Below are 16,640 nucleotides of genomic sequence, written 5' to 3'. Positions count from 1 at the left end.
GCAGTGTCTTGGGCTTCTGTGCCCTGAGATCTGGGACCCAGCTTTTTTCACCAACCTCTGTGGTGATATTGTGTTCCCCAAAATATTGTGCACCCTAATAAATTTATCTGGGGTCAGAGAACAGACAGCCACTAGATACAGAGGCTAGAAAATGGTGGCACTCACACCTTTAATTCTAGCATTCCAGAGACAGAAATCCCTCCATCTCTATGAGTTCAAGGCCACATTGGAAACAGCCAGGCATGGTGACACAGCCTTTAATCTCAAGAAGTGAGCCTTTAATCCCAGGGAGTGATGGTAAAAACAGAAAGATATATAAGGCATGAAGACCAGAAACTAGAAGCATTTGGCTGGTTAAGCTTTTAGGTTTTGAGCAGCACAGTTCAGCTGAGAGCCATTCGGACATGAGGACACAGAGGCTTCCAGTCTGAGGAAACAAGATCAGCTGAGAAGTTGGCCAGATGAGGTTAGCTGTGGCTTGTTCTGTCTCTCTGACCTTCCAGTGTTCACCCCAATAACTGGCTCAGGTTTAATTTTATTAATAAGAACTTTTTAAGATTCATGCTACAAACCTCATTGTAAAATCAGCTTCCACCTCTCTCTATTTAGAGAGTCCACTCTGCTGGTTTCCACATTTTGTTTTCTCTTCTCCTGGCCAGAACTTCCCTGGTTCTGTTCCTGCTTATCCCCTTCAGGTCAACCCATGGGCTTTCTGAAATTCAATCAGCCTTCTACTTTATAATTAATAAACATGGGCCTGGAACCTACTAAGCTGTCAGTGAGAATGGAATACAAATGCCAATAAAAAAACAAACCTATCCACACAGAAATCCACTAGCTACACCTGGGTTAACAGTGTCTCCACTCTCCCAGTGGAGTTCAGTGCATGCACACAGTATGTGTGTATATGTGTATCCTGTGTGTCAGTGCATGTGCAAAGCCAAGGTGTGTGAGCAATCATGCATGAGAGGGCGCCTGCCGCCTATGCTACTAGGGGTATCTGGATCTTACTAGGAATGTATGTTTCTGTGTCTGCTTGCCACACAGTTCTACTGGGTCTTGGATTTTGTGAAATGGGGGGCTTTAGCTCCTTTCCTTTTTGAAGTCAGCTCAGTAAAATCCACAGGTAGCTCTTAGTCTTTGGCATGTGAAGGGACAATTTCACAAGATTACTACTTTGAAACTTTATTACAACCAAGAGACACAATGCACATACTATACTGTGCACACCTGCACCTCAAACAGTACTCAGATCTGTGCAACATTGGCTTGGAAAATAATGAAATTCAACAAAACTGATGTGAAGCACATTGTTCATGGGATGTTTGTGAACATCTGATTTAGAGAGAGCTAAAAGACAAAACATTGCAAATTCAGCAAGGGTACAGGAAAGAGGATTCCTTATTCATACTCCCTGTGAGTGTAAACAGGTGACCCTACTGTGGAATTCAGTGTAGAGGCCCCTCAAGAGCTAAAAACAGGTTGACCTTGTGACCCAGCCACCTCACACCTTGGCCCATGCCCAAGTATTCTTCATCCACCTTCAGAGACACTTACTTATCCATGTTCACTGATGCTCTATTCACAATAGAAAGGACATGGAGTCAGTCTAGAGGTCCATCAACCAATGAGTGGATAATGAAAGTGTAGTTCATATACACAATGGAATTTTATTTCGTTATAAGGAAAATGCACTTTTAGGTAAATGCTGAAAGTAGAAAATAAATGTCACATATTCTCTCATATCTGTTGGTCTTAGTTTCAGTTCTTTATATCTGTGTCTTTAACTGGAGAATCTGCAGAAGTCAGAAATTGGGAAAAAAGCTTTAGGAGAAAGTGATACCTTAAGGAATGGGAGATAGGCTAAGACAGGGAGGGCTAAGCAGGATTAACCAAAACCAAGGGTGCGTGAAAAAGCCATATGGAAATTGATTTTGTTTTGTATTTAATTGCTCTGTAAATCAATAAAAATATATGTTTTAAAGAATCTTGTCAGGTGCACTTTAAGGTTAAAATGATAAGCATTATTTCCCCGGTAAAAAGTCTACTTGTTGCTATATCTATGTCAAATTAGTTATTTTAAAAGGAATTTTATTGTTAATTAAAAAGCATTTCCCCACCTTTCTTCCCAATTCTCTGTTTCCATCCTGATGTGACTTTTTTTAATGGTGACCAGTGATTTTTTTTGTCCTAACTGTTCTGAAGTTCCTCACACACTAAGTAAGTCACTGACTCAGCTTCTACAGCCCGTGGATTTTTTCACAAATTCTCCCACTTCCACCTTATGGACAGGAAGATGGTTCTTCATGGCCTCTGTCACTTCTGTATGCATTAAGGGCAGAATGCTCATTTCTAATTTACTAACTGTAACCATATAATCTGGGGGACAGTGCTGTTGCCTCTGTGAAGTGAGGGGCAGATCTGGTTGCAGTCTAGTGTAATAAGGACATGACTCCTGATGCATGGGGAAGGTTTTCTTGGTGACCTGTTGTCAATCCTGTGTCCTAAGTCCAGGTTCTGTGGCTGTGGTATGAAGCACTGTGTGGTTAGTAATAACTCAGTCTTCAGATTAGTGGTGGTCATCAGAACTGGGGAAAATGATATACATTGTCAGTACTCCTGCTATCATGGTGTGGTGGGCAACGAATTCTCTTTGGTTACTGCTTCCTCTAGTGCCCATGAAGCTGTCAGATGGTATCAGTTCTAAATTATGAATCCTGATTGCCCATCTCTGCTCTTTTGCATGGACTGGATCCCTCTCCCCACACAGACTTTTAGAGGGTAACATTGTTAGGATGAAGTGCTTTTCTATTTAGTTTCTTACTAGGCCTGAAGTTTTTATTTGTCTAGAAAAACATACAGAAGAATGAAGGGTCTAGTGACAATGAACTTGGGGTGGGGTGGGTAGACAGGACTGTGAGGAGAAAGGAGAAGATTATCCTAGGGGATGGGATTCCCCTACTCCACAGCCACTGGTTTTCATCAGAGACATCTTTTTAAAGACCGGGTGGACCCAGAGTGGACGCATCGAGAGCTCAGTGTTTGTTCACTGACAGCTTTGACTATATTTTGATTTCTTTGTACTCACTCCTTAATTGTGTCTTCCATCCCAACCATGTAAAATTCAAATCTGCAAATATATCTGGTGGGTGACACATTCACTGGCTTCTCTTGTCTGGTTTGTTATCTTCCACTCCTGAATTCCAGAGGGATTAAATAACAACTCTCTGCAATGAAAGTCCTGAAAGTCAGTGGAAATCTTCTGCAATAAAAAGTCCCAAGAATCTAGGAACTTATCGAAAAGCTGACCTCCAAGGCATCAGCTGTGGGATGCTGATTCAGCTGGGATATGGGGGTGCTGGAATGTTTGAGCTCCTCAAGGCTCTGTTTTTTTCTCTTCACAGAATTCTGAACATTTCTTCCAGAAACTACCTCCTGATCAGGCACACTGTTCACTTACTCAATTTTAGTGAGGTATTTCTCCCAAAGTGTGTAGATCAGCAGCTGACAAATGTTGGCTGATGACAATGATCTGCTCTGGTAGGTAGCTGGATGTCAGGGCTGTTTAGAGTTAGCATTTGTCTCATGAGACTGAAAGATTCATGTTCACATAAAGTAACTGATGATTGTCATTAGTGTTTATAGACATATTTTAGAACAGTTCCATGTGATCTGGTTATCAATACTACACAAACATTATCAAAGGTCATATGTAGAAAAGTACATAAATGGAATGAAAACATACAGAAGATATACCTTGTATATATTTTGGGTAAGATACTCTCATCCTTAAAGTACTTTCTTTGAAAAATTAAATAATAAAAATAAAATTGAAGGAAAGACTTAGGGTACATTGTGGAAAAGTAAAGACAACTTTATACACAGGTCAAGAATGTTTTCAGCTGTTGTTTTTTCCATCTTGAAAATGGGTGTGGTGTCACAGTGTTGATGACTCTGTGTACATCTAACTCATACTTAACTTCACAATGATAGTGTTTATGGGAAAATGATTTATTAATTTTTCCAGTATTTCCAAGCTCAATAGAATTCAATCATCCATCTGACTAAGCCTTACCACCCTACTCTTGTCTTTGTGTGAAATGCTTCCTATCTGTGCCTACCAGGTCTGATCAAGTACTGTACACTGGAGCTCAGGACTGGTGTCCAAGTGAAACCCAGAAGCTGGTGTCCAAGTGAGACCCAGAAGAGGCACAGCATGTGTGTACAGTGCTTTAGAGACAAGGGTGAGACCACTTAGAGTGATGGGCATGAAGACCATACTGGAAAACTTCAGTCTGTTCATCACTCAAACTATTGCTGGGATCTGCTGAGGCCATTGCTGTACAGATGTCTGACCTAGGTAAAGGTACTGACCAGCAAGACACCTTGACGTAAAGCAGCCACAGCAAGTTCAGACATTTCTCAATGGTTATGATGAAAAACAGAAGAGACTTACAGTTCACGACCACTCTCACTTTCTTCACATCTGGGAATGACACGTCGTTCTCTGCGCTGCATTCATACTCCCCAGCCTGGTCCCTTGTAATTCCATAAATGTCCAAATATTGTCCATTTTCAAATGGTTTTGCTACAACAATAACAGAAGATATACAGCACATTTAATTGTTGCTGCCACAAGCTTCGTTCAAAGAAAACAATAGCCTTAGCAGTTCCTACCAGACATTGCTAACCAGACAATTCCATATGCAACAGAAAACTCAGCGGGAATAAAAAGCAACAGCAGAACAAGGGGCCCTAGAATAGGATGACCACATGTTCTCCTTAATCAGTTGTGGTCTCTAAACCCTTCTCATGGCACGGCCCTGAACCATGTCCTTGCAGTGTGGACAGAATTCACCAATGTATGTTGACATTTATACAGTGTAAAATCACAGCTGGACACTTCCCCAAACTTAATGTTACTTTTCTCTGGGGGAACCTTCCCTCCACTCATGGTTTCCAGCCAGATGGCTTGATGAAAATACACAGGTCTATAAAACCAGTGCCAAGAGCCCCCATCCAAAATTGCCAATGCTCCCAAGCAAGTCGCACTGTAAATGCTATATGCAAATCACCCAGTGAATCTCAGGCAAAACATTTAATGACTTTCATCTAAGAGTTAAGTGGTTATACAAACAAACCAAATTATCTTTATTTTTCATTATTCTGGGGAAAACATTCTGTTTGACTAAAAATAACAGTAGATTAACAATACAAAGTCATAATCACAGATGGAAGAATATCCCCAAGTTAATGAAATTGGAGATCAAGACTCCTTTCTTCAGTAATGGGATTTGTACTCAAATAAAAGCAGTGTCATTGGACAGCCAGGGTCCTGACAGTTAGAGTCTCCACAGAGATGTTGTGGTGCTTAAAGTGGGGGTCCTCCCTCCTGTCTTTAGCTGGTTGTGAGATGCATTCACATTTCAGTGCCTACAGAAGAGGCCGGCAATCAAGGAGTTCTCCCACTAACCAGCATTTCCCAAAGTCAAGGCTGCCTTTGTCTTCATGCTGCCATCCTTCCAGAAGAAATACAATGACCCAGAAGTTAGGAAGTTAATGGGATTCACTTTCAATAAATCTAAGCAAATTCAGTTACAGCCTTTAAAATCTAGAATGCATGTCAATTAATGTATCCCCCTGTGGGTTTTGCCTAGGGCAGTATTTGCCATCACAGTTTGCCCTTGAAATGACCATGACTGCCAATAAAAGACACAGTGTTTTGAATATACACAACTCTTTTTGTGTTTACCAGGTTGCTCTCAATTTGCAGGTGAGAGTCAAACCTCTGAGATGGTTAGTTGCCTGACAAACTATTTGTGGATGTAAGACTAAAAAATAATAGTTAACTTCACAATCCAAACTGCTGTAATCCAGTCATGTTGAGCGTTTGTCATGAAGACTGTGGCCCTGTCTCTCACTCTATGCACTGACACAGTGCTCTTTCCCATGGCTCCTTTTCTGTCTTAGTCTCACAACTCCAGTTTCAAAGGCTCAAATCCCTCTGTTAAAACAACTGAAACTTGGTAGACAAATCCTCATCCACACCAGGCACACATTGCAACCTATCTGAATGGTCAAGGTTCACGCAATCATTAACCAAGTAATTAAACACATGCTCTTTAGTTCTTAGTGCTTAACCATACCAGGAATGAGAACACTAGCCTTTAAAGTATTGAAGGTTAGAGATAAACACAACAGATCTTTGATTTTCATTTTAATGGTTTTATTAGCATATATCAATTATACATGACAATGAGATTCATCACACACTTTTCTACATGTGTTTGATATATTTTGATCATATTCATCCCCTGTTACCCTTTCTTGCCCCTCTGCCATCCCTATTTATCTCCTTCCTCTTCTGCAGGAATCCTTACTTCTGCTTTCATGCTTTGTGTGACCTAGTGAATTTCATTAGGGTTGTTTATAGGATGTGGGTAAGAGTTTGTTTACAGGAGCATGTGCACAATCAGTGGCTGCACCACTGAAGAAAATGCCCCTTTCCTCATATTTAACCATTATCACTGTGTAAATTTTCATGGAAGGGTATGTCTCTTGAGCTCCCTGCCCTCCCAGGAGAAGATAACATTATAGCTTTTTTAAAAAATGCATACCAGGATCAATAAATATAATAAAATATGAGAAGCAATAGGTTCATAATAAATATTACAAATGCTGAGAAGAAATGTAGGATGTCATGTGTGGAAATGTCACCATTTTACATTCCTCCAGAGATGCCATTCAAACCTACTGTGTGTGTGTGTGTGTGTGTGTGTGTGTGTGTGTCCCTGGCATGGACATGGGGTACACAGTCTACAGAACCACTTTGGAGATCTTTCTTCATCCTGCCTCAGAGTGAGGTCTGAGTTGACAGCAGCCAGTGAGTGGATGCTACAGTCAGCCATCAGTCAAGTGAGCCCAATATAAAACTGCCTTCCAGGAGGAAAACATACGACAGGGTCATTTTGCCATCCCCACCTGAAGATTGGAACTTTAAATCTGATGTTGCTTCTACTCTCCATGTCATAATAGGTAGGCACAGGGTGTCTGCCTTATGTGGGTAAGACGTCTATTCTGAACTCACTTTTGCTCAGTTCTAGTGCTGATCTTTCTAGAACTGAATTCCAGATTAGAAAATAATGAGCTGTGTTTGTCAAGATATAAACATTCAATAGGACATTTCAGTCCATCAATACAAATCAGCTCAACCCACCCTATAGTGGAAAATAAAGACTGAGCTCAATTGGTGTAGAGAGAAAAGCCAAAGACCATCACCCTAAACAAGACAGGGATCTGCTCAGTCCTTGAGCAACTTCTACAGTGTGATGATCTTCATCTCCTAGTGAGCTGCAAATTCAATGGGGATGCATATAAAGTACAACAGCAGCCCCCCGGTCATGGTGCCTTCACTCCCAACAGTGAAGCTCCTGTTCTGCTCATTCTGTGTGCTGTCATGTCATCCTCACATACCACATAATTAATAAATATTATTGAATGAGTACTTATAACAATAAGTGAGAATAAAGTCCTGTGAACTGAAAATCCACATTTGAAGAAGTCCCCACTTTACTTTCACAGTCAAGGAGAAGGAAAACAATCTTTGAAAGACTTGTCAGGTTGATTGACATCCTGACATGACAGAAAGTGACCAGCTGAGAGCAAATCCTGTAGAGTTATTGCCAGTCCTTTATAAGATAACAAAGACTAGCAAACATTAAATACTACATTGCAAGATAAAGATAAGAACTGACTATAAGGTAAAAGGTAAAAGGTTTACTTTGCATATAATCTCTTACAAATAGGGACATACTTTTCTAAATACTAAATACCAAATAAATAAATAAATGGAGGACTGGAGAGATGGTTTATTGGTTAAGAGCACTGGATGTTTTGCATAGGAATTAGTTTAGTTCCTAGCATCCACATTGTGGCTCATGACCATCTACATTCTGCTAGCTTTACCCCTAAGGAATTCTCAAGCCTCTTGTGGGAGCCCCTGACTTATAACTCTCTAAACACACTTAATATTGTGATATGACCATAGCTAACAACCACTCTTCAGAACCACTTTAAATGGTTTCCAAATCTTTGCTCAGAAAGAGTTATCATACTTGTTCAGGGTTTCTTGCAGAAAGAGGTACTGTTGGAATCTCACAGCCACTAGAACTCAATGACACTCCCCCATGAATTTGTAAATTTCTTTAGAATGGTTCATTTGCACATAAAAGAATGGCTATTTCTCAGCAGTTTGTTATCCAATCTCATATTTGAGATCATGAAGCATCTCTTACAGGCATCATCTCATACTGTATAGTCAGGGATGTGAGGCATATTTTGTGGGACAATACCCCAGCTCCATCATTCCTCATTATTAAATCTACAAGTAATGTGTGAGGACAGTGACAGAGCCTGCCTTGTCAGGCCATTCTGTGGAATGAGGTATACAAATAAATCACTCACATCATTGTATGACACACAATGAGTGTAAAATACACATTATCTCTTATTATAATACATAGCCTTGGGTATACAAAAGACTTTAGTTTGGAGATTGGTTCCACACTAATGGTTTACTGTACTCAAGGATTCATTTCTGCCTTATCCAGGTCTTTAATAGACATGGGAATTAAGAAGCTGAGCAGGAGACACTAACAGCAATGACCAGCCCTGTTCTCCTATCACCTCAGCAATTAAATAAACACACGTATTGTCCATCATCTGTTAAAAGGACCGTAAGCTTATACTTCATTGGAGTTACTTCTCAGGGACAATGTAGTCTTCCCTGTTTCTTGCATGTGTGTTTACGAGTTTACATATGTATATACACATATACACATATATGATGGTCTGAAAAGTTTCTAGTATAAAAACAGCACCTGGAAGCAAAACAAGCCTTGAAGCATTATTTTTTTTCTGATAAAACTGGTAAAATGATATAACATGTAATAGGGTCCCCACTGGACACCTCAGGTTAACAAATAATAAGCCCAATGCCAGGAATTGATTATATCATTTGTGGTTGTTGACCAGTGAGGTCCTACAGATCATCAAATATTACAGGCTATTGCCATCACTCTTAGCTTCCACCCAGAACTGAATGGTAACTGAAGTCATTATATCTTCAAGTCATAGGACGTGGAGAAATTAAGCTAGAACTGACCTGGAAACATCATCGCTATTGCCTAGCTTTCATAGTGCTGGAAGGTGCTATTCATGCTCCTGGAAAAGAAATCACTAGTCTTACATAGCTGTGAACCCTATGAGTTACAGTATAGACCAGATTGGCAAGCTATGTCCACTGCTACAACAGTGGCATGAACATCATGGAGTAACCAACCACTTCTGTTTGGAATGAAGTCCTGCTTCACAAGATGGAGCCCATACCATGCACCAAGAACTTATGGCTACACAGATCATAGGCCCTAGGGGAGAAGCTAATTTTATTATTCTGCTAAATGGACATGGTTTTAAACCAACTCCCAAGGATTTAGCAGATTACACTCATAGATAATTCATCTCTCAACCTTCATAGGAGGAGCTTCTTTTTGCAATTAATGGTGATTAACACCAATATGTAACTGGTCAAAGTGAAGAAAACATCAGACTGCAGAATGCTTAGCCCTCAGTGAAACATCTATACCACATAACTACCCAACGAGGCTCAAGGATCATTGCGCAGAGGGGCAGGAAAGATGATAAGAGCCAGAGGTAGTGGATGACTACAAGGAAATAGTCTTTTCTGGACACAGCAGGGTGGCTGCACATAAGACTCTCAATAATTGTGACAGAATGCACAAGTCCTACACAAGCTCAAACCAGACAAAATGCCAGCATGAAAAGGAGCAGTGGGCACAGTCTCATCTCTAGCTGATGAGCTATTGGCAACTGGTAGATGCTCTGAGAGGGGGAGTTGGGTTTCTTTAATGATTATGAACCCTGGTGAGCTGACCTCCAGCGGAAGGCCCTACATCCAAGAGTGTATGGGCAGCACAATGTCTTGATGGGTTTAAAAACAAAACAACAAACATACCCAAAGGACACAAAATTAGGTGACTAGGAAAGGGGAACTAGATCTGTGAGGAATTAGGAAGGTAAATATGATCAAAAACATTGCATTACATTCTTAAAGAATGGGTGAAAATGAAGAACAGCAGACTGAGATGAATACTTATGGCCAACTTTCATGCAGTCTGCCTTTCTCTGCTACAACCCTGAACTCTTCCTATCTACTCGGCCATCTGACATTCCCAACCTTCAGTTCACAGAACAGACCAGCAAGATACTCAGAGGAGCCTTTTCTGATTCATTGTCTAGTCTCACAACCCACATTTCATCCTTAAAAAGCAAAAATAGCATAGAGAAACGCAACTACACAGAGGTAACTTGGCCCCTGTGTGGCATAGAGACATTCACCACCACTTACTTAACTCTTAGCAATTCCTTATGTATTTTTCTTTATATTATACTGATGCTCTATGAAATAAAAGGCTGTTCCTTATTCTACACCTCATATTATGGCTATAGTTGTTGACTATATTTTCATGAGAAAACAAGAAAATAGAAAGTCCTGAGCAGTTAACATTTCATTATAAAAGATGTTATCATCATTATTAACAATATTTCGATTAATCATTAAGCAAAAATAATACTGTTTATCTTTCCTTCAGTCCTTTTTTTTCAAGGCATGATACTAAATAGCTCTCTGTGAATTAATTCCCCATTGTTTTGGCCCTTGGTATCCATAGACTCTGAATACATGGATTCAACCAGCAAGAACTGTGTTTTTTTTTCTTACTCTTTTTCTCTTTTTTCTCCTTCTTTTTTTAATGTTTCTGTACTAAACATCTACAGACTGATTTTCTTATCATTGTTCCATAAACAGTACAACATAAGAACTATTTATGGAACATTTACACTGTGTTAGGCATTGTAAATAGTTTATATGGTAAAGTACAAGAGGTGATCCAATTATATTCAAGCACAAACCTACTTTAAGTAAAGGAACTTGGGCGTTTATCGAATTTGACATCTGTGGAAGGTCCCAGAGTCAGTCCTCCAAGCAAGGTGGACTCTCTTGATAGAACAAGGCAATGATGGCTAAGTGGTCAATCATTTTGCTAATGAACTCAGTTACAGATGTGGAATCAAAAACTAACTCCTGAACCTCAGGGTTGGATTCACATGAGGCTCAGATGCCTACCTTAAAAACAGGCAGCAGGATACTAACCTCTTGTAACTGCTGTAGCATGTTAGCAAACCTGCTTGATTAAAATCAATAAATTAACCCAGCTGTCAATTATCTCACAGTTCTTTAGGGTCAAGGGCGTGTGTGTGTGTGTGTGTGTGTGTGTGTGTGTGTGTGTGTGTGTCCGTGTCCATGTGTGTTAACCAGAGCAATGTCTCCTCCAAAGAAAGCTTCCTCCTGGTCACTGGGGTAATCAGGTTATACGTAAGCAGTGGGCTTGCCAGTGGATTGCACTAAGAACCTTACCATGGGGAATCAAATCACAGAAGTCGCAAGAGCAACAGAATCCTGGTCACAAACAAGGGACTTGAAAAGGCTTTTACTAACCACTTCTGACTTAGACAATGGTGAAGTGAGTCATAAGCCACTTCAGGAGAAGTTGTGGAAGTCCCTCAATGACCAGCCAGGTCCTGATTCTCCATTAGAGTTTCTGCCTGGGAACATACCTGTCAATACCTGGCTTCTACTAGAGAGTGCAGTACTAAACTTCTAACCTACAGAGCATAAGAGGATTCTTTGGTCCTACACAAGTTTGTGGCAATGTTTTACAGTAACAATGTAGCTGAAGTTTTCTCCAGTCCTGGCCCACCGTCAGGACAAATCCCTCTCACCCACCAGTCCCACAGCTGCTCAGACCCAACCGAGTAAACACACAGAGACTTATATTGCTTACAAACTGTATGGCTGTGGCAGGCTTCTTGTTATCTAGTTTTTCTATCTTAAATTAACCAATTTCTATAAATCTATACCTTGCCACATGGCTTGTGTCTTACCAGTATCTTACATGTTGGTACTCATGGTGGTGGCTGGCAGCATCTCCTGACTCAGCCTTCTTGTTCCCAGAATTCTCTTCTCTGCTTGTCCCACCTATACTATACTTCCTGCCTGGATACTGGCCAATCAGCATTTTATTTATACAGAGTGATATCCACAGCAGTAACAACATGGAACTTATGCCACACACTCAACTAAAATCAGCCGGGGCATTCTGGATTACAGCATTGGCACTGTTGGTGGCCACTGTTCTGGCATAGTTTTCATTATACTTTGTGGATCTGCTTCCATATACACATCGTTCTTTAGATATAATTTTCAGAGACAGTAGGAGATAGAAAAGTTCTCATGGTATAATTTATGAAGTTGCTGAGGTCATTAATCCTTCCAAATAATACAAGGGAGTTTCAGGAAAAAAAATGAATTCAAAGAGAACATTCTTTTTGAAGCAAAAACCTTTATGAGAACGTACTAAAAATATATCAGTTAATGCAATTCTGAGAAGTGTTGTTTGAGCACAGAAATAATGGAATTTGAAGGTGCAATAAGAGAGGGTTATTAGGAAAGATGAAATTATGGAAGTTACCCCCTGAGATGATTCTAACAGGGTTCAGAAACAAATAAAACAAGCAGTAAATAAAAAGCTCAACTTTCCCAATTTTTTCTTTGACATTTTCATAGTCCACCAAAGAGTGGTGAGGGAAGACCACTCAGTTTGTAGTGATTGATTTCTTTTCTGATTGTCACTTGCTGTTTATGCTTTCATCATGCATTCACTCAGATGACAGTGGTTGAACCCCAACATCTGACCGGTAAACAAGAGCTTTTCTACTTCAGAAAGTGTGCAGTTCTTTGTGGAAACAAAATAATTAGCAGGTAATTTTAATAAAGTCTAGTAAGTGCTGTATTTGGCATAAATGCAGGGTGCTATTCATCATCATGTGAGAAGGAATCATCCCTAGGCAAGACTCTGAAAATTGGATTAAATCTGAACATTAGCTTCATGAGAGTGGGCAGGGGTGAGTCTGGAGTTATAAGCAGAAATCATAAGCTAGAGGGACTTTTACTCTGCAAAAACAATTTGCATTCTAGCTGGGAGAAGTATTAGATCTGTACAGAGAAGAGTGCTGGAATATAATTAATATTCTAATTTTAAAATTCGGCTTCTGGAATTCCACTCAGGACAATGACCATGTGTATCATCTTAATATTTACCCCTCCATGAATGATCAAAACCAAGTCTTTCATACTTTAGACAACAGAAAGCACCAGATTAGGATTTCTTTGTCACACACACTTGTCTGTCTGGAGGCAGGCTCTTCTTTATGGAAGCCTCATTGCCTTGTTGAGGGGAAGAAGGAGAGGTGAACTCAGGCAGCATGAGTGACATGAAGGTTCTGCTGTCCAGTGTGGTCATCAGATTAGCAATGCCTGTTTTCAAGAGCTCATCATGAGGCCTAATGACCACTGGCATCCACTTAAGGAAGCAGAGATTGCAGAGGGTCATTGGACCCTCACCTGAGACCCCTTGTCCATGCCAGTCATTCATAAGTGATCCTCTCCTCCTTTCACTTAGCCTTCAGGACTTGTAAAGTCAGCTACATAAGCTGACTAGGCTAAACAAGGAGGACTCTGTGGTTGATATATTGTGCACCCCAATAAACTTATCTGGGGGTCAGAGGACAGAACAGCCATAATATTAAACATAGAGGTTAGGCAGTGGTAGCACATGTCTTCAGAATCCTAGCATTCTGAAGGCAGAGATCCATCTGGATCTCTGTGAGTTCAAAGCCAGACTGGAAACAGCCAGGCATGGTCATTCATGCCTTTAATCCCAGGAAGTGATGGTAGGAAGCAGAAAGGTATATAAGGTGTGAAAACCAGGAACTACAGCTGGTTAAGCTTTTAGTATTTTGAGCAGCACAGTTCAGCTGAGATTCATTCTGGATGAGGAGGCTTCCAGTCTGAGGAAACAAGATCAGCTGAGGAATTGGCAAAGGTGAGGTGACTGTGGCTTGTTCTGTTTCTCTGATCTTCCAGCTTTAACCCAATACCTGGCTCCGAGTTTGTTTTTATTAATAAGACTATTTAAGATTCATGCTACAGGACTCTATCTGTGCAGCTACAGGGAGGCCTTCATCCACATTGATGGAATTTTTGGGTTAATATTGAGACCTTTAGGAGGATGTATGTATTGTTTATATCTCCCCAGGGAAAGGAGTCTTATAAGTTCTAAGGGAACAAACCTACACAGACAAAAAGTTAGAGAAATCAACAGGTAATTTGTGTTCCTTATCAAGTGCTGTGCTATATAGTCACTGGAAGGAATTTCTTAAAGTTGAGAAAAGAGAAAATTGGTGTCTTTTTGTAAAAACACAGAAATAAGAAAAACTTCAGATTGTCTGAAACTATGTAAGCCAATGACAATGGAACACCACCCAATAAGGACAAGATCCACTACCAGTGTGGTGAATTACAAATTAAAGCAAAAAGAAAACAAGAAATCCATTCAAGAAAAAAATAGATTTAATAATGGAAATAATAAAGAGAGGTAATCAATAAAATCTAAATCGACAATCAGCAGGAAAAATCAATGAAACAAAACGTTGATGCCTTAAAAGATCACTGAAATAGATAATCCTTGACCAGACTGGCAGAGAATAAAGACTGGCCAGGTTATGCTCACTAACCACAAAGGAAATCAACACTGATGTTCCAAGAAAGGGAGTGGCTCACGAGCAAACAGATGCTGATGGACTTTGTGGTCCAGATCAAACGACAGACATTTTGAAAGGCCAAGAGGAAGTAGAAAACCTGCATATTTAATGTTTTTCTAATGCAAGAGACCAAATTTTTAACTGAAAAATTTTGGAGATATATATATATATATATATATATATATATATATATATATATATATATATATTCAACTTTTCAAAAGAAATAATACATAATTTACAGGAATTCTTTCTGGAAGCTCATAGAAGCTCATAGGACCACTCCTTAATTCATTATATGAATACAAAACATCACAACAAATGACATAAGATGCCAACCATGAACAGAGATCTGAAAGCCTTTGAATAAATTTTTGATAACAAATATAATATTGAGTAAAAATGATATTAACAGACTGTGGTTTATCTGAATGAAAAATTTAGACAATGTGATTCACTAGACCACCACTACTACCAACAACAACAATAATAAATTTTATATTTACATACAGAAAAATCATTGAAAGAATTCAGTATTTAATTAAAAACATTCAGAAAATAAAACAAAACCTTTTGAACTTGATGGCTTCTATAAATAAATTATTCCTATGCAGGATGTAATGACAAAAGGACAAATGTTTCCCATCTACTGTGATCAATTACGGGGTCCACTCTGAACCTACTCACACTCTGCGTAGAGTAAATGAACATTCAGTGTTGAACACTATTTGAATCTTAATTCTGGGAATGTCCTAGAAGGAAATGAAGGGAGATCACCATGCCTTTGTGAGAGGCATGGAGATCTCACTTAAACATTAAACACATAACCCACCTGAAATATATTGATAATGTGGATTCCATCACAATTAATAAATTGCTTTGGAAAGGACTCAAGGACACATAGGAGAGAAAATATTGGTAAGTCACAATGTCAGACAAATGTCAGAGAAATCACAAACATCAGGACTTGTATTCACAAATGTTAAAGAATAAGTCACGTGAGAAACCTTCAGAACTCAGTAGAAATAATATTTGTTTAGCAATGTGGCCATAGTAGGTTCTTGTTTAAGGTATATGACCTCACTAGCCCTGGGCAGTGGGCTAGGTTTCCAGTCGCAGGAATTATTTATCTCCTATTGAGTAGGCCACGAGTCCAATTAGACAGCTGTTAGTTACCACCAACATGTACGTACCACTTTTTGTTCCTTGACAGATATTGTGCCATGTTGGTCATTGTTACAGTTTATAGGCATTGAAGCTGGAATATTGATTCCTTCCCTCTCTTGGCAGTTTACACAGTATTTTCTACCTTTCTCTATAGAAGCTAGACTACGGGAAGGAGGGTTTCAGGTCAGATTCAGCTAAAAGCATTCAAGTCCTGTGTCTTTAGCATTAGGGGGCCCAAAAGGCAAGCAAGGAGAAAAGACATAGTCTATACTATTTAGGGAGTCACTTGGACTACCCTGACTAAACATTCAAAAGGACATTTTTCATGTCTGGTACTGGGGTTTTGTTAGTCTGTGACTCTTTGGTGAAGAATTGTCAACTCAAGTGGTTTAATTTTCTTTAAGGTACACACACACACACACACACACACACACACACACACACACACATCTAGCATAAATTTGGGCCAGGATATTTCTTTACTACACTGTAACTCTTATCTTTATATTATAGGTAAGTGTAGATTCCACCACCGCTCACCAAAGTAGCCTCTCTTTACAGCAAATAGAGACCATCATAGATGACCTCAACTGGATTGAATGCAGAGATCAACAGAGCCCAGCCCCAACAGATGTATCTACATCATGGCTACTGCATCTATGGCTCGGAGAGCATCTTAGAATAAAGGGAAGATATACTATAAGATCCAGAACACCAGGAAGTCTGCTTTGAGA

The 16,640-nt window shown here is 39.7% G+C and overlaps 1 protein-coding gene across 1 annotated transcript in view; it reads right to left on the bottom strand.

Moving 5' to 3' along the window:
- Nucleotides 1-16,640, bottom strand: part of Negr1 (neuronal growth regulator 1) — a 742,197-nt gene that overhangs the window by 235,555 nt on the left and 490,002 nt on the right. Inside the window, exon 4 of the mRNA XM_059266497.1 lies at nt 4,457-4,588. Coding sequence (XP_059122480.1) covers nt 4,457-4,588 — 132 coding nt within the window. The remainder of the gene's footprint in view (nt 1-4,456; nt 4,589-16,640) is intronic.

The sequence above is a fragment of the Peromyscus eremicus genome, chromosome 6, assembly GCF_949786415.1.
Source record: "Peromyscus eremicus chromosome 6, PerEre_H2_v1, whole genome shotgun sequence".
NCBI classification, from domain to species: domain Eukaryota; kingdom Metazoa; phylum Chordata; class Mammalia; order Rodentia; family Cricetidae; genus Peromyscus; species Peromyscus eremicus.
This window is presented reverse-complemented; position numbering and strand designations above follow the sequence as displayed.